This window comes from Ursus americanus, chromosome 3, assembly GCF_024610735.1.
Source record: "Ursus americanus isolate L20-20 chromosome 3, mUrsAme1.1.p, whole genome shotgun sequence".
Taxonomy (NCBI): Eukaryota; Metazoa; Chordata; class Mammalia; order Carnivora; family Ursidae; genus Ursus; species Ursus americanus.
Genome location: NC_142129.1, coordinates 31,263,029 through 31,281,114, shown reverse-complemented (window position 1 = coordinate 31,281,114; position 18,086 = coordinate 31,263,029). Strand labels below are relative to the sequence as shown.

Sequence of the window (18,086 nt, the reverse complement as noted above, 5' to 3'; positions counted from 1 at the left end):
TCAGTATTATTTTCCAAATTTGTCATGCCAAAATCACAATGAAAAGGACAATATAATTTTACCTGTACTGCAACCCAAGCCACTAAACACACTAAGCTTTAAATGCCAGCAAAAATAACAAAATGCAAGTAAATGCACAGCTTAATGTTTTTTAACTTGCTTTGTCATAGTGGTAACACATAGACGACTATACCAAAAAAAAAAAAAAAAGATACTGAAAGTCTCAGCTCTGAATGCTCCATCTGGATTAGTCCTCCTCTTTACTTGCTATTTAAATAAAGCAGCCCCACTCTGTATGAATTCACGCATCCTCTTAGGGCAGAATCAGAAGCTTAAGACCTGCCTGCCCAAAAAACTACCTGGTGCTAAAAGAGAGGATGAACCACAGGAGGAGAGAAGTAAATAGGGGCAGATTAACCATATTTAATGCCCAGATTCTCTGTGGAATAGTAACAGTACATTGTGCTACAGCACTGTTTTGTATAATACAAATCAGCTCACATGATTATTAAATAGGGGAGTAATGTTAGAATAACATGGAAGGCAGGCTGCTTCACACTTAATTTTTCCAAGCACTTTATGTCTTGTGCTACCAAGAAACAACAGCTGAATGTAAAGCACACAGCGGACTCCACGATCACACCAGGCCTGGGGGGAGATAGTATAAATGACTTCTTTCATTGTGTGGCACCCCATTCTTCCTTTGGCTTGGCTCAGCCCTGTGCTCCACTTTGTCAGTGCTTAGTCTTTGTCAGTGCTTAGTCTGCAGTTCTCCTAAATCTTTGTGCAAAAGCCACAGGAGACAATGAATCAGAGCTATCCATCTCTGGCATCTCTACATTTTGTGCAAAGTTTGCAACTGCTTCTCCACCTGCAACCTCTGATGATAATGTTCTCCTGCTATTGTTTCCATCACTCAGCAGTATCAATTCTTCCATAAACTCATTTTTCAAGCCACCTTCAACTCTTTTGAAAAGGTAAATAAGTAATGATAGCTTTGCTTTATTTGTTAGGAATTGTGCAGTTCCGTAGTTCCCAAACTTTGCTTCCTGTTACACTCAGCTGGGGAGCTTTTGTGCCCAGCCTCTCCCCTGATACCATTTACTTCAGAATGTCTGGGGCTGGGGACCAGGGCATCAGAAGTGGTCAAAGATCTCCAGGTGATTTCAATAAGAGCAAAGTCAGGGAACCACTACTGTAAGTCAGTTCAGGTTTTGAGTGGTCCTTTCCAGATCTATTTTTTTCCTTAAGCTCTGTTATTTTAAGTGAGCTATTTTTTAAAACATAGTATTTACAGGAATGTACATAGCACACTGTAGCTGAAATGTTTATATTACTGTGTGGGTTTCCAAAATAAAAATAATACAAAGAATACATAAAAGTGGGGCGCCTGGGTGGCGCAATCAGTTAGGCATATGCCTTTGGCTCAGGTCATGATTCCAGGGTCCTGGGTCGAACCCCACATTGGGCTACCTGCTCAGTGCTGAGTCTGCTTCTCTCTCTCCTTCTGCCCCCCCCCCCACTCGTGCTCTGTGTCTCTCAAATAAATAAAAATCTTTAAAAAAAAAAGTGCATAAAAGTACATAGCATTTCATTAATATGCATTATCCTTTATAAAGTGAAATAGTGGACCTCCTGAGATAAACTGGTTCTCCAGACCTTCAAAGTAAAGTGAAAGCCATTTTAAGTGTAACCAGTATGTTCTGTGGCCTCACCGCTAGCTGGTGAGCAACACGTGTCACATGCACACATGTTGGCTCCATCTACTTTAGTAACAAGCAGTCCTGTCTTTTCCTGGGTCTCCCTACTCTTGCCATCCTTCCAATTCACCAACCACTATCACTATGCAGCCCATGATTTGCTGCCTGCCCCACTGCCTTTCTTTTTTTTTTTTTTTTTTTTAAAGATTTTATTTATTTATTTGACAGAGAGAGAGACAGCCAGCGAGAGGGGGAACACAAGCAGGGGGAGTGGGAGAGGAAGAAGCAGGCTTCCCAGTGGAGCAGGGAGCCTGATGCAGGGCTCGATCCCATGACCCCGGGATCACGCCCTGGGCCGAAGGCAGATGCTTAACGACTGAGCGACCCAGGCGTCCCTGCCCCACTGCCTTTCTTAACCACTATCTTTGAATCATATTTCTTCTGCTTTCCATTCCTACTGCTACAAATCAGAAACTCACACCTGCATTCTTGCTAGTGTTAATCCCAGTTCCTACCACCACTAAATATGTCAAATTAATTATTACACTGCTCATAAAACCTTCCAAGATTCTCACACATACACCTCTTCATTAAGCACTTAAAATATGTAACCACTCAATTTGTCCAATCAGGAAAAAAAGCAGTGAACAGAATACTGTAAGGGAACAAGCTTTGGGACTGAGAGAAAGGTTAATTGTTTTGTATGTTCTTCACTAATCATAACTAACATGTATTAAGTGCTTATCATATGCCAAGCTATACAAGAATTACTTTTAGTTTGCCAACAATTTGATGAGGTAACTACCAAATTTTCTCCCTTTTACAGTTGGGGAAACTGAGGCAAGAAGCTTAAGTATCCACTCAAAGTTACACAGTATCACAGTATCCAAATCTAGACAGGCTAGTTCCTGAGTCCGTGTTCTTAATCATGATTCTATACTGCTTCTCAAGGAACGAGTCAGTTGTATTTGATTTTTTCCATCCCTTAACAAATGGAGTTTAAAATGACTATCTCAATACCTTAAAAGACAAAAAAAAAAAAAAAAAGAAATATGAAAAACACTTTGTAATTTATAGTGTTAAATGAGCTAATATATCCACATCAATTATCTTTCTTTATAATTTGGAATACTTATTGTTTTTCCATGTACTAATTATTTCATGTTTATAATTAAAGTTCTGTACCTACTCAGGAATTTCCTTGTAAGGAGAGATCATGATTTATGTCCTTTTCTGTCTTGGAAAACCCTAGAAAGATCTATTCAATATTGCTAACTGGTTGACACAATGGTTGACACTTTTAGAACTCAAAGGAATTTGTAAATATTGTAAATCAATAAAAAGTAAAAGTAAATAAAAGTTCATACCGTATTAGGATAAAAGTAATATTTTCCATGAGCCATTCACAGGAAAGTGCAAATTCAGTTTCCCCAGATCCTAGTATGAGTCTGATTCTTCAGGTTAACGAAAGAATACAGGATACAAAGGGAGATGAGTTATGTCCTGCTTCTTAGGACGACCATTAGGATCGTCCTAAGCAGTGTGTCCAGAGACCCGTTTTATATACATTGGTTTCTACTAACAGAAAGTAACTCCTGGGAATGTCATGTCTAGGGATTCTCCTCTCTATCTCTTTTTGTCCTGTTCTTGATAAATCTTGACTGTTGTTCCAAATACAGGCAATTGGATTACTAATGAGGGCAAGGCTCACAACTGGGCTGGGAGATATACACCATATTAGACTAGTCTTAAATGAACTAAATATGAAAGAAAAATTTGCTTTTAGGCTTAAGGTTTAGATTCAGAACTAATGGGATAAAATGAGTATTCCAGCATTCTTTGGTTGACTCTTTTTGACAGTAATAGAATATCATTTAAATTAGTACTTTGAGAGGTCTGGACTGAAACTAAAGGTCTCACTGTACCCCTTAGTTTTTTAGTTGTCAGATGTTTATATATATCCTTTTCCTCTGTTGGAACTTAATTTTCCTTTATGAGGTGTTGAACTCTCTAAGTCCATGTACTCCCAAGGTCATCTGGATATAACTCATTTTTTTTGGTCTTACTAACTAGACTTTTCTTTATCCATAGGCTTTCTCTCAGCCTCTGTGATCCTTAGGGACTACAGAAAATACAGCAGTGTTCAGAGTTATGTAAAAAAATTTCAAACCAACGAGATTTTGTGATGCTCCATATACTAGCCATCTGCTCTTTATCTGGCATATTAATTTAATGGAAACTACACAAGGTAATAAACTTGTGATGTATCTATGATAAAATTAGTTCTGTAAGTTCCTACATAATGCTAATAAACATTCTGAAACATAGGCACTCTAAGAGATGAAAAACTACATGGACTATTATTCATTTCAAAAACATTGCACATTATTTTTTTAAAAGTCCTTACTATTAATACCTCATTTATCACTAATCAGTACTTTGTTTTTCTTTTATTTCAATGTCTAACATTTGCAAATCACGCAATATCTTCATTTTTTTTATTTATGGAAGAGACTTTCATTTTTCCCCCTAAAAATAATGGGACACTCCCCACCTAATTTCTGACTATATGTGGTTTCAAACAGGTCAGAGTAACTTTCAGTATATAAAATATTAACCGTTTGGGAGTGATCTGTAGGTAATTTTATGAGTATGCTGCAATGAAAACAGATGCTGCACTTTTCAGAAAAAAATTGCTGACACCGCAAGTTATTTCAAACCCACAATTCTTCAGTTAAGAAATCACAAGCCTAACTAAAACCAAAAAGAGATATGTAAAAAGAATAGCTCTCGCCGGTATTTTGTATATAGATCCTTCTCTAACTTCAATTTTAAGTCACAATAAAATAGGAGTTATGTTTTCTAATAATATGCGGTAATACCCAAAATAATACCCGTGACAGGACATAAACAGATGCCCAGGTAAGTTGCTGTTACTCGTGCAAGGACACTCACATAATTCGTTAGCAGAGCCAAGTCTAAAACCCAGCCTGGTACTTGCTTATCTGGACGCCTCTTTTTTTCCCAGGCGGTGCAGCAGACATGCCATTTATTTACTAACTTCAACCTGAGGAAAGAGAGACTTTGGCAAGGTAAAAGGGAGGCAATTTTCGGAGGCTCATACATCTTTATGCTTGTATTCAGTTTCTTAAATAAACGAGTAACAACGCCTCCGTATTGGAGTACTTTTAGAGGCAAATGCAGAATATGCGAACATGCTTTTTACTGTAGTGTTCTCCAGAGATGTATACCATATGGTCTCAACGTGCGTAATTTTGTCCTGGGCCACTGAGTTTCTAAAAGATTAATTTTCGGCCCGAAAATTTCTAAAAAATTAATTTTCGGCCAGAAAACTAAGGATCATACCACTTCCCTACACCCACATTTCATATGAGAACAACATTCATCTCTCTACTTGTGATGAAAACACCTTGTGTCATTTTCTCCCGCCTTCCCTGACTTCTCTCAACATTTTCCGCCAGTGACTACTACCACACTGCCTTTCACTCCAGTAGAACACCCGCTCTCCCACCTTCAGGAAGTTTCTTCCTTCCTTCCGCCTGCCGCTCGCTTTTGTCACGCTGGGCGGCGGAGACCGCCTACCGGAAAAACACAGCGGAAACACACTACGCACGCGCACTAACTCGCCAGCCGTTTGCCTCTCAAGTGTGGTTGGCCGGTTTCTTTCAATCTCTGACTGGCCCAGACTACGATGCTGTACTCTCGCGATACTTGCTGCCGCCAGTCGGCGGGAGCCTCCGCCGGTTCCTGGCGGGCCTTTTTAGCTCCAGTTGTCGCCGGTGTTCCTGTGTTGCCCAGAGCGGCCGGGCCGAGCATCATGACGTCTGCTTTGGAAAACTACATCAACCGTATCCTCGGGCCGGCTGCCGCGGGCATCAGCCGGAGCCATGGCGAAGCCCGCGTCCGCACTGGAGAGAGCTGGTGCTGGAGAGTCCGGGGGTCGGGATCGGCGGGCGGTTGGGATGCCCGGCCACTGCGGGGCCTGGGCTGCGGGTGAGGGGCTTAAGGACCTGGGACCCACCAATGCCGCTCCCGGGGGCTCAAGGCGCCTTTTAATTTTAACCTAAAAAAACCAAAACAGAACAATGTGATTATTCCGAACTTTTCCCTGTCTCTACAGAAATCAGCTTTCTGTTCTTCCATACTACCCTAGGGCATATACGTTCACGTTTGGGAATAAGATCAACAGTCGTCCTAGTGGCGAGGAGGATCTTGCAACCCAAGAATTTGTCTTATTCATAGGCTTTGCTCATTGTTCGAAGATACCAAAAACTTGAAAGATGGTGCACAAGTTGAATTTCTGCCCCTTTACCATGTGAAACCTCAACTCTTTTGTTGATAGAATGAAAATAATGCTTGCTGTTGTAATTGATTCTCACGAAGGGCAAATAACTTCTAAAACCCCGTGTGAAGTAACGTACCCTATAGAAGTATTACATTTTAAAATCTCAGGACAGAAACATTGCATTGCTTTCATGTATAAATTTGGGACAAAAGTGACATATTAAAGGCTTAATGATGCAAGCATATTGGCACCTTGTGACATTGACTGTAGCTTCTTTTTTGAATTCCAGAGGCCAGGTCCTGGAAGAAAGTGTCTTATAGCGCTTGAAAGCATTCAATATTGATTAATTTAGCACTAATTCAATTTTCCTTTTAGAGATGAAGGGACAGGTCTAGGAAAGGGGAAAATGCCTTGCTCCAAGCCCTATGGGGAGCATACCCCAGTGAAAAAGAGTACCAAACATCTCCCCTTTACAACTGATCATGTACAGAAAGGGATTTTCTTTTTCTGTTGTTCCCTGTTTTAATTGCATAATTATCACAAAGATCTGAGGAAGTTAGAAACTTAAGGATATGTTGTGAATGTAGTGGCTGTGTTAAGTAGTTGCGTCTTAATTCTGTCACCTTTTTCCTAGTAATTCAAACCATTTCCTTAGGAGATCCCAAGTTTTCATTTTCATTCCCTGAGAATGCTTTCCTTGATTCAAGTATCAGGAACTGTTGCAGTTATAACTTCTGACGGAAGAATGATTGTGGTAAGTATTAAGCATATCCATTCTCTCCTTGTAAGCTTATTGGTTGTAAATTTTTATGTAAAACTTTTGATCTCTAATGTCTAAGCATCACAGTACACCTGCGTTGGGGTTTTGTTATGATTCAACTCTACCAAATAGTTGCTGATCTGTATTTTCTTCACTAATTAACGTTAGGTGTAATTTACATAGAAAGCTTCTAGGAGCCAGGATGAATAATAGATTCTGTCCTCAGAGAGCTTCTAGTCTAGTGTTCAGACATCTGTCTGTATTTTATATTTATCTTCCTCTTCCATTTTTTTAATTTCCTTCCCCATTCAGTGCTCTGACATTCACCACACGAATCATAGTTTTTTTGAAAATGTGTGTATGCCTCTTAGAAACTTATGGTTTAGATACTACATATGTAGAAAAATGAACGTTTAGGGCTTGTATGGTGTTAATATACTTTCAGTATCTGTAGTGTGTAGGACCTCCGTTTTCTGTAGGACAAATGATGATGATTGACTCGACTTTTATTTCATCTCATTGTCCTTTTATCACAGTAACCCCCTTTTAATTCTGGAAAAATTCTTGGATTCTCTCCTTGATCTGTGCTTGACCTGAGGAATTTATTTCATGATTTTTGGCTACTTAATTATTTCTTCACTTACAATTCGTACATTGCTTGCTTTCAGAAAAGTTTCAAAGCTGTTAAACTTTCTCTATTTTCTAACTGTATCTAATTCATATATTTTAATCTCTTATTTTACCATTCTGCAGTTGTTTTTCTTTCTTTGCTTTTTTTAATTATTGTGATTTTTCTTAGTGGGTCCATAAGTGACTATTATCAAAGTATTAGACTTAGCCATTTATTTAAATGTATATCATGTACCAGGCACTTTACGTATATTTATCACTTAATCTTCAATTCTGTGAAGAATTATCCCTGAATTTGAGGTTAGGAACCAGACTCAGAAAAAGTGAATCACTTTCTCAGAGTCACTTAGATTTAAACTGGGATTTAAATTCATCTTGACTCCAAAGCTAAGGCTAGTCACCTTGCTTCCTTCTTAATCAAGAGAACAGTCTTTTCTTTTTAGGCACCTTAGTGTATTTTGTCAAATAAGGACAGTTTGAAATATTTTTATCTCATCTTAACACTTCAAGGCACCTATTACTATTAACAGACATTTGCAAATAGTTCATTTTGTGAAAACCTCAAATTTAAATTTTCCTATTTTGAACAGGATAGATAATAACTTGGAGAATTAATTTAACTTTACAGAAGAAAGAAAATTATTTTAAAAGAGCATTTTGAGTACTGAAGTTAAGTTGTTCTGTATTTTATTGGCACATGGCTCACTTGGGTAAAATGACATCAAGAGGCTGTGTCAGGGTATGTTAACAACTATACTAATTAGTTTAGTAAATACTCCATATTTTGTTTCTCTACCAAATTCTAGGGTATCATTTTCTCTTTATTGTATTTTGATTTTACATATTTTGATTTTTAAAACATGAAACAGTTCAATAGTGAGCTTCAGAGAATTAACAACCAAGACTAATGTAAGTTGATATTTCTTCAGAAACTTGAACAGCATCTGAGCTACTGTGTTGTGCTAGACCCATATCTTCCTTTATTCAAAACCAAGATTCTCCCATAATATTTTCTCTGAATATTTCCTTCAAGTTCTGGTTCTAATAATTACAATCATATTCATATCTACCTTACTGGATTTTGGGAAGATTAAGTAAATACATGCGAGGCCCATAGAACACTGGCCCATAGAACACTTAAGATAGTAAGTACTCATTAAGTGTTAGCTGTTACTACCAGTTGAAGTTTGTATGTATTTATGGAACTGATTTGAATCTCCGAAGAATGGTAAATTATATTTGTTTGTTCATAGTAGTATAATATAGTAGTTCAGTGGTCTGGCCCTGAAGCTAGCCTTTTGTGGTTCAAAACCTAGCTCTGCTACTTTCTACTCATGAAACCTTGAGAAATTACTTAACCTCTCTGTGCCTCAATTTTTCTTCTCTGAAGTGGGAGTAACTACTGTGTACCTCAAAGGATAAAAATTATTTGAGATAATGTGTGCAGTGTGTTTAGCACAGGGCTTGGTACTAGTGTGTAGCATGAAGTGATTCTGTTACATTGCATGGCTGGTATATATGCTTCCCCCTTTTTATATGTTTATATAGTTTGCCTTTAAATTTCATTTGTTTTAGTCTGTGTCTCATGTTAGCGCCTGGACTATGTGAGCTTTTATGCTGCCTCCTTACACTGGTACATAGGTGTCCTTCGTAACTGAACAACTCTACACACTAGTCAGTTGTGTGGTGGTTTTTTCCCTGTCGTAAAAAACCAAGAGGTATGTTTTGTTTCCCTACTGTTGGTTATAAAGAGGTATTCTATTTTATAATGGATTTGTATTTAAAAGAAGTACTTCTAAAATAATTACTTAAAAATAAAAAATAAGTACTCTGTTGGTATACGTGGCAAGTAAAATTTTTGCATCATTGAATTTACACATTCAGGTAAACCAGAATATTTGTCTTTTTCTCTTGAATGTTTTCATTACAGGGAACACTGAAAGGGTTTGACCAGACCATTAATTTGATTTTGGATGAAAGCCATGAACGAGTGTTCAGCTCTTCACAGGGAGTAGAACAAGTGGTGCTAGGGTTATACATCGTAAGAGGTGACAATGTGTAAGTAAAATATGTCTTTTTTTTAAGGCAGGTTAAGTATACTACAAGTGTGTACTGCTTACTATATGGAAAAAAGGTTTTTATCCACTGAGAGTGGTCCATATTTCTGATAGTTAAGTGGCCTACATAGGGCTCAGAAAGGGCCTTCTCCCTTACACTGAATACTTCATTAGAGAGGCTTTTTAAAATATTCTTCCAAAATACCCCTAATTTTGGAGCAACATAAATATACTTCTAGGGTCTAAGGCTGGGGTTTGAAGAGGTCTTCAAAATCTCTTGGGTGAACAATTTTAAATAATTCGTGTTCTATAAGTGTTGAATTTACAAATAAGTATTTATCTGTTACTTAAGTTTTTAGTATAGTTGGAACACTTAAGATGCCCCATGTTTATGCTGTAAAGTTAGTGAACTTGTAACATACTGATATGGCAGTTTGAGAAGACATATTTTCGTGGTAGCAATTTAAGAAAAGTCTGCCAACAGTATAGAGTAATACTGTCCAATAGAACTTGTGGTGATGATGGAAATGCGTATCTGCATTGTCCACTGTGGTAAGGTACTAGCCTCACGTGGCTATTGAGTGCTTGAAAAAAGGTGTGACTAAGGAATTGAATTTTAAATTTAATTTAATTACTTTTAATAGTCCCATGTGGCTAGTGTAGTTAGAGAGGCTAGAAGATTGTTGAGTCAATTTTCTAGGGCGTATAGAATTAAAACATAGCTGTAAGGCACAAAAGGTCTATTACATATCTCACATTATTTTGAAGACAAATAGGGTATAGAAGATGAAAGAATATTCATTTAAATTATCTTAAGAAAATCACCTTCAGATGGATAAATTATTTGATCTTTAATCAAAAAATCAGGGGTTTATAAGATACTCTAATGAGGTGAATTTTAGGTGTGAAGCTACAAAGTGAACTGTAAAAACAAGAGAAAGGCAAAGCATTTTGTGGGGACCAGTTCCCCTGACCAGAATAATAGTGATGATTTATATTGGGGTTCTGCCTAGTAATTGATTTTAAGAAGCTTTCTCCTACTTTGATTTGAAAAAATTAAAAAAACTTTTTTTTTGGGACTTCAATTTAAAAAATTTTAAACCTTGTTATAGATTCAGTGCTGTGCTGGAGCCAGCTTGACTGGCTCACGGAAGCAGATTGTTATATTTTCAGGAATTTTGCAAACTGGTTGATCGATGTCTTGTTGGTGGTAGCTTGAAATTGACCATAGTGGGAGTATTTGCACTGTGGATATGAGTAAACACTGCAGAGCTGCCTCCCCCTTTTCCTTTGGAGAGCCAGTTTTAAAACATGTATCAGCACTCTGCTGTCTTCCATAAGGATTTTAAATGACACTAAAATTTTTAAGGTGGAATCAAGATCTTTGATTTGTTTTATATTGGGAAAATGTAATTTATTTTCCCAGAGTTTGGTACTTATTTATTAGAGAGCTAGAGGCCTTTATATAGTTTAAAGCACACTTGGGCAAATTCGGTATTATAAGTATTCAGCTATAGAATTTACTCTTATTAAAACCAAACTAATTTAAACAACCAATTTTTTATGGAATAATGTTTTATACATGTCCCATGGTGTGGCTCTAACAATGTGCGTATCTAGCTGGAGAGCCATGGCTTGGTACCTAGCATGGTATTAATGAAATTAATATATGTTATGAGTGTTGAATCAAGGAAAGTTTGCTGGCTTTAACCTTAGCCAATCACATCAAAAAATCATTTGCTGTGATACCTGAGTACCCATTGCTACCATTATCTTTATATGTGAAGAACTGTACTTTTTGGTCTTGGATTTAAATTGAATGAACTGAGAAATCCTGAAAAGGAAACTAACGGATGATACATATATATATGTGTGTATGTATACTGATGGATTTAGTTCTTTGAAGTTACTCAAATAGTAGACACTTTTATTTCCTTTATTTAGTAGTGATTTTGTGATCAACCCCAACACAGTCCCTGGATTGAGTTATTGAGTTGAAATCATAGGATTGGAGTTTGTAGGGTTTGGTACCATATCTATCTGTGTCTTTTTCCTTTAAAGACTCATGATCCAATCACACTGTATGCAGTCTGTCCTTTAACACTGGCTTCTGTAATGATATTGCCTTCAGAGTACTTCTTGAAGTAATTTGTAACTTAAATGTGCAATTCACTACTTCATGAAAACGATATTTGCTTTTCACCTTAAGTAGTTTTTACTGTGTCCTTGTAGTTTTATTTAGAAAAAGATTGTTTTAACTGATTTTTTTCCTCCTTAAATACCTACAGTGCAGTCATTGGAGAAATTGATGAAGAGACAGATTCTGCGCTTGATTTGGGGAATATTCGAGCAGAACCTCTAAACTCTGTAGCACACTGAGGAAGAATTACATACATTGGACATCTGTAAATCTTTGTACAGAAACTGATTATTCTGACGATGATGTATGGAATTTTTATGAATGTGTAATTGTGGACTTTTGACTCCATATTGATTCATTGTAATATGATATGTAAATTAAAATATTTCTACATTTCCTTGAAAAACATTTTTTTCCCCTAAATCATAGGTTTGGTAGGTTGGTGTTATTTTTCTCTTAAATAGTATGAAAATCTAATGTTTACTTTGAGAACTTTTAGAACAAATATTTCATATTTTAATACTTACAGAAAATTAGTTAAAAAGAGAAATGGGTGTGCTATGTAAATCAAACATACAAATACCATCAGTAGTGCAGGATACATGTGTTTCCCCATTTTTAAGAAAGTCACAGAAAGGTAAGTCTTGTAATATGAACCATCCCCATTTATCACACGGCCCTGGTGGTTGGTTCCTCTCTAGCATCTTAGAAGTGTAGGTAAAAATGTGTTTGGTTGAGAAAAGGAAAAATGCTAACAAAATTGTGTATTATCTGAAAAAATGGATTCCATATAGTCTTAAAAGCCATCTTAGCTTTTAATCTTAAAAATTGGGAAATTTCTAGTATTAAAGGAGTTTTTTGTTGTTTTTTATAAATGTGAGTAAATAAACCTGATGTTTATATTCAGGCAGTGCTTGCTGTTATTGTCAACAACTTCCCATGACTCCTTGATTCCATAGACCTGTTTTCAAAAGAAGTAAACATGCTTTCAAGCAATAATCAATAGAATTGGTTAATTATTTGAGGGAATCAATTAAGTGGATAATGTCCCTCATCTACAAGTATGCTGTTTTCTAAAACCCCTTGTAGAACTGTGTGGCTTTTTTAAAGAATCCATAGAAACAATGGTACAAATAGTGTTGAGATAGCCAGACTAGTCCACAGAAATTCTCATCAACTCACTGAGGAACAAAGTGTGTAACTTGTGGTGAGTAGAAAATAGAAAAATATTTACATTCTTATAATTCAAGCAAAATTTAAATAGGTTTTCTTTTTTTTAAATGAAAGTGTTTGGCAATAGGGTTGGCAAGCTTTTTTGTAAAAATGCAGATAGTAAATATTTTAAGCTTTGAGGGCCATATGGTCTCTGTCACAGCTACTCAACTCTGTTGTAGTATGAAAACAACCATAGATAATACATAAATGAATAGTTATGGCTGTGTTCCAATAAAATTCATTTACATTAACAGGTGGCAGGCTGGGTTTTGGCCTGTAGGCCGTAGTTTGCTGACCCTTGGCTTAAAATAATACAAGCTCAATAAAAAAAGATGAGGGCTAATTTGTATAAAATCTGAAAACGGCTTCTGGAGTACATCCTTTCAGAGTTTAGAGGTAGTTCATTTTTTTAAATATGTAAAACTCTACTTATTAGATATGATAGTGTTTTGGTTCCCAAAACAGTTTCCAGAGGAAACTATCTTCATAGAAATAAGACTTGTAAGAAGAGAACTGTTGAGATAGTCTTCTTCACTGGTCACCAGGCACCATCACCCAGCATAACTTGCTTGATGTTCTGTTGTTCAGGGCTGCTTCAGGATTAGACAAAGTTTAGTTAGTATTGGCAATCATAAATATTTGGCTTTTGTAGTATAAGGTTTTATAATCAATAATAAAATGAAAATAATGCAAAGTGAGTAAAGCAAATAGGCAATTTAATGAAGGACTATAAACCAAATGTTCTATATAATTATATAATGGTATTTTAAATGGGTAAACTATTTTCAAAAATCAAATAAGGAATACAGATCATTCATTGGCTAAGTGAAATGTATTAGAACAGTGCAAAGGAAGTCCAAATCAGATATTTTGCCAGCATACTTGACATAACACAAGTTACACATAAACCAGTAGACAAACCATAGTCCCCCCTCCCTCACAGTAATGAGTTTCAAATATGATGTAGCCTTCTGAAATCTTATAATGATGCATTTACCTGACTGATGTCACAAAATCATTCCCCAAATATGAATTGGATGTTGGTAATGGTTGGTAGGTAAAATGAATGAAAATATACCAAACGGTCTATGCAATTATTTATTCCTGGGTGGGCTTTCTGTGCTTGTAACCAATTCAAATTGGATTTCTTTTTGCATGAGCATTGTAAAGGAACCACAACTATGAGTGGTAACTTGATTAATATGCAACGTCAAGTTTTTTATGTTCTTTAATGAGATTTTTATTCTGTAATCACTTTTCTTATTTATAAAGAGCCTCAAATCAATTTTAACCTGTAATTACCTCTGTGCTCTGTGATTCAGGCACTATCTAAGCCCAGCTTAATAATGAAACAAAGAAATAAATCTTTCCTGAAAAGATATTTTCACTAAACTTTTTTGTAAAGGGCAATTAACTGCAGAAAGGACTTAATTTGTTTCTTTTTAGCTGAAAACATACTATCTAAAGTAATAGTTTAAAGCATTGCTTTTAGGCTAAAGCACTTTGCTAAGTCAAATGGCCTTACGTGCCGACAGTTTTGGTTTAAACATTACAAATCTTTTTTTTTTTTTTTTAAGATTTTATTTATTTATTCGACAGAGATAGAGACAGCCAGCGAGAGAGGGAACACAAGCAGGGGGAGTGGGAGAGGAAGAAGCAGGCTCATAGCGGAAGAGCCTGACGTGGGGCTCGATCCCATAACGCCGGGATCACGCCCTGAGCCGAAGGCAGACGCTTAACCGCTGTGCCACCCAGGCGCCCCTAAACATTACAAATCTTGATGCCAGAAGAAAGATAATTAAAGATAAACTTTATTAGTATTTGCTTTAAACATTCTGTTTAACACCTTTATAAAATCATTCAGAATTTTTAACCTATTGTGAGATATGATAAAAACTTTTAAGTAGTATTCAATATAAATATAGGCTGTCTGTGTCAACATGTTTCTCAGACACGTAACAAAGGATTCACCGTGTGGATGAGAAAGTATACAGTGCCTTCACAAGGGCACGTGAACCTACTTGGGTAGTAGCCAAAATTATAAAGCAGTCCTTAATGCAATAGAAGGTATTCTGGGCCTTCACCCTCAAAATTTAGTAGGTAGCATTTATTGAGCTCATAGCCTGTGCCAGGCATGATGCTCAATGCTTACAATGACCACTTTACACGTGGGGAAATTGAGGCTCAGCAGGGTTAAGAGCCTTATGAGAGATCACATGAGTAACGGCTCTAATTTGACCAGGTCTTTGTATTTTTATAAATTGCTTATCTATAGAAAGTATATTATCAAATTCCTGCTGTCAAATATCTATTAGAAACCTGATTGAAAGAAATATTTAGATGATCTAAGGCAGTTCTCAAAGCTTTGTTGTGGGTCATTTTCATGATTACCTGAGCTGCTTTAAATATTCTTGGGCCCTACTCTCATTGATGTGGTTCAGTAGATCTGGAATGGGGCAAAAAGGAATACTCAATGGCTAAGTAAGGAAAGTAGAATTATTAAAAGACCTATCATATGCCTGGGTGAGTCCTAGTTATGCTTCAGAATCCTTATCTTTAAGACATGGATAACAATATGTATTTTTGGTGTTGTAACAAATGAAATTAGGCTCCATTTTAAAAATTTGGGATGATTTATGGGATTTAATAGTAAACAGCTTATTCTAGGTATTCAAAGGCCAAAGTGGGAAAGTTGCAGATGTGGGTCTTGCCACCTTGGTTTTTCGCAGTGCCTCTGGCTACCATCTTTCTCCATAAGAGACTGGAATATTTCAACTTTGAGGATTTAAGGTTAAGTGGAAGGTACTTGTATTAAGTTTACATTATTTAACAAGTATACAGTATATGAGTACATTTATCGTATGGCAATCATATATTCTTGACTTGCGGGGTTCAAAAATGAAAACTCAGGTTTTTCACATGTAAATTAGGATCACTCCATTCTGAACTTGCATAGTTCTATATCTCATTTTATAAATTTACTTTCACTCATTTTAATTTTGGTTTTTTTTTTTTAACTAATTTGGAGCTTTTTTTTTTTTTTTTTAACTTGGGCTATTAGTTTTTAAGTCATTGGCAAATTTGGTAAAAAATTTCTATCCATGTAAGATTGAAAAAAAACAATGTTGATAAGGCAGAGCTCTCTCCACCCAGGTTGACATTGATCCATTAAACAGCATAGTGTTCCCATTCAACCAGCTACAAATTTGTTTAATTATAAGATATTTAGTCCTTTTTCTCTATCTTGTTTACAGAGATTATTTATGTGAAATCTGGTCAAATGCTTTGCTGTGATCTTTACTCCTCTTTTAGCAGGGAAACTATGTGTCATGGACATAGCTGGTCTTCGTGAATCAATGCTGCCTCCTAGTGATGACTGCTTCCTTTTCTACATTTCCACAAACAAACGTATATTTTGGAACACTGTCAGTGACATTTGCAAAGCCAATAAGGCATACTAGGCACCATGCTTGCAACTATGGATATACCAGGGAATGATATTAACAAGTTTTTGTCCTTGTGTAGCTTGTATCTGTCCTTAGCACCTCAACCAAATCATCTTGACTCAAAGGTTTACTGTCCAAGGTCATGGGTGAGTTTGTCAAATTCCTTAAGTACTCTAGGATGTAACTTATAGGGCTTGAATTCATTTAAAGGACTAGAAACCGTCTTTTAAGTGTATCTAATTTGCATTAATCATTTTCCCAACCTTTTTTTATTTAAGATTTCTTTTTTCTATATACGTTGTGTAACACTAAGGATAAAGGCAAAAGAGGACTTTACCAGCAGTTTTCTCTCATTAGTTAACAGAATACCATCTGCTGCCCACTGGCATGATTTGGTGAATGGAGGAGTTGAAAACTATTCTGCAAGACACCTTTCAGATCTTAGGTGTAGCATTATTTCTGTATTGATTTTTTGTTAACCTTTTACTTCCATCTTTTTTGTACATGTTTCTTTTTTAGACATCCTTTTATCTTCTAGGTGTATTATTTGCCAGAAGTGGCACAGGTCAAGTATTGCTAAAACTAGGGTCCAAATCCCATGCTATTATTTCTACCCCCATGTTCTTTCAACTATATGATAAGGCCTTTCTCCTTACTAGGGTAATTTTCATTTATACTGTAAACCTTTGGTTTTTGTTTTCTTTTCCCTATATACTGGCCTTACAAATACCAAATAATGCAAATGATACCAAATTGTTATTACATTTGAAATATGTCAAAAGGAAAAGATTTCAGGAGCAGGGGATAGGGATGGGACACATCTCTGGGGGATACATCACTTAGGTCAGTATGAAAAATGTGTGTGTGTGTGTTGAGCAGGCAAGAAAATGTTTCTGCTTAATGTCCAAGAATATGCACAATGTATCTTATGTTTCACTTAATTTGTCTTATATCAGAAAAATCATAGATTATAATTGTACTCTACAAAGAGTGAATTCATAAACTGATAAGTTGCCAGAAAGCACTACAATATGGCTTATGTAATATTTTTAAAATAATTTTAAAGAGGTCAAAATGATAAATTTTGGCTAAATTTTTTTAAAATTTTATTTATCTTAAAGTTAAAGTTTATTTTATTTTAAAAAGGGTTTAGATCTTTCAACCTGACTTGGGTAAACTTTACTGTAGTTATATAGAAAAGGACCAGAGATACTAAAGATAAGTAGGAGGTATAATTTTGAGGAATTTTTAAATTAGAGTCAGGTGAGGCCAGTGTAGCATGGAAGTGAAGGAAATCAGACTTAGCTTGTAGTTTTAGCAAATTAATCTCCCATGTCTTGGGTGCCCCAATAAAAATGGGACAACTCTCCTTGAGCTGTTATGAAGATTAAGATAATAAACAGAACACTGCCTGGAACAAAGTAATGTGTCAATGTTAATAATAGCTAACATATATACTATATTGAATGAAGGACTCTAAGTTATCTATTGTTACCTAGGAAAAGTCTCAAAAGTAATTAAGAGCATTCCTTGATAAAGCTCTTTGATGGAAAAATACTAGTAAAATTCTGTACAGAGCTGTAAGTTTATTGGAAATGAATATCTTTCCCTTGTGCAAAAGGTGATGTGAAGTTTTGATCACCACTTTTTTAAATGCCAGAGGTAGAGAAAGTACAGAGAAAAACAAAGTCAGTGGTTAGAAGTCATATAAAGATTAGATCTCTTTAGTGTGAAAAGATAAATGGGAAATGGGAATATGCTAAAAAGTCCGAAACTGAGAATGAATAAGAACTTGCATATTTTATTTTGTATATTAAAACTAAGTATCCTAT

The 18,086-nt window shown here is 36.0% G+C and overlaps 1 protein-coding gene and 1 long non-coding RNA gene across 7 annotated transcripts in view; one reads left to right on the top strand and one right to left on the bottom strand.

Moving 5' to 3' along the window:
• Positions 1–5,358, bottom strand: part of LOC123789027 (uncharacterized) — a 108,229-nt gene extending 102,871 nt beyond the window's left edge. For 2 of the 6 annotated variants that reach the window (XR_015723886.1, XR_015723887.1), the window contains exon 1: positions 5,233–5,356. This is a non-coding gene — a long non-coding RNA (uncharacterized LOC123789027). Of the gene's footprint in view, positions 1–5,232 lie in introns of all 6 variants that reach the window. The other 4 variants (XR_015723883.1, XR_015723888.1, XR_015723885.1 and 1 more) reach the window with 3 other exon arrangements.
• Positions 5,359–5,415: 57 nt separating this feature from the next.
• LSM8 (LSM8 homolog, U6 small nuclear RNA associated) lies at positions 5,416–12,500 on the top strand. Its single transcript, XM_045792775.2, has 4 exons — positions 5,416–5,569; positions 6,720–6,760; positions 9,327–9,454; positions 11,742–12,500. Exons 1-4 carry the CDS (start codon positions 5,539–5,541, stop codon positions 11,830–11,832), a joined length of 291 nt encoding a protein of 96 aa, XP_045648731.2. The 5' UTR covers positions 5,416–5,538; the 3' UTR covers positions 11,833–12,500.
• The last annotated feature ends 5,586 nt before the right edge of the window (positions 12,501–18,086 follow it).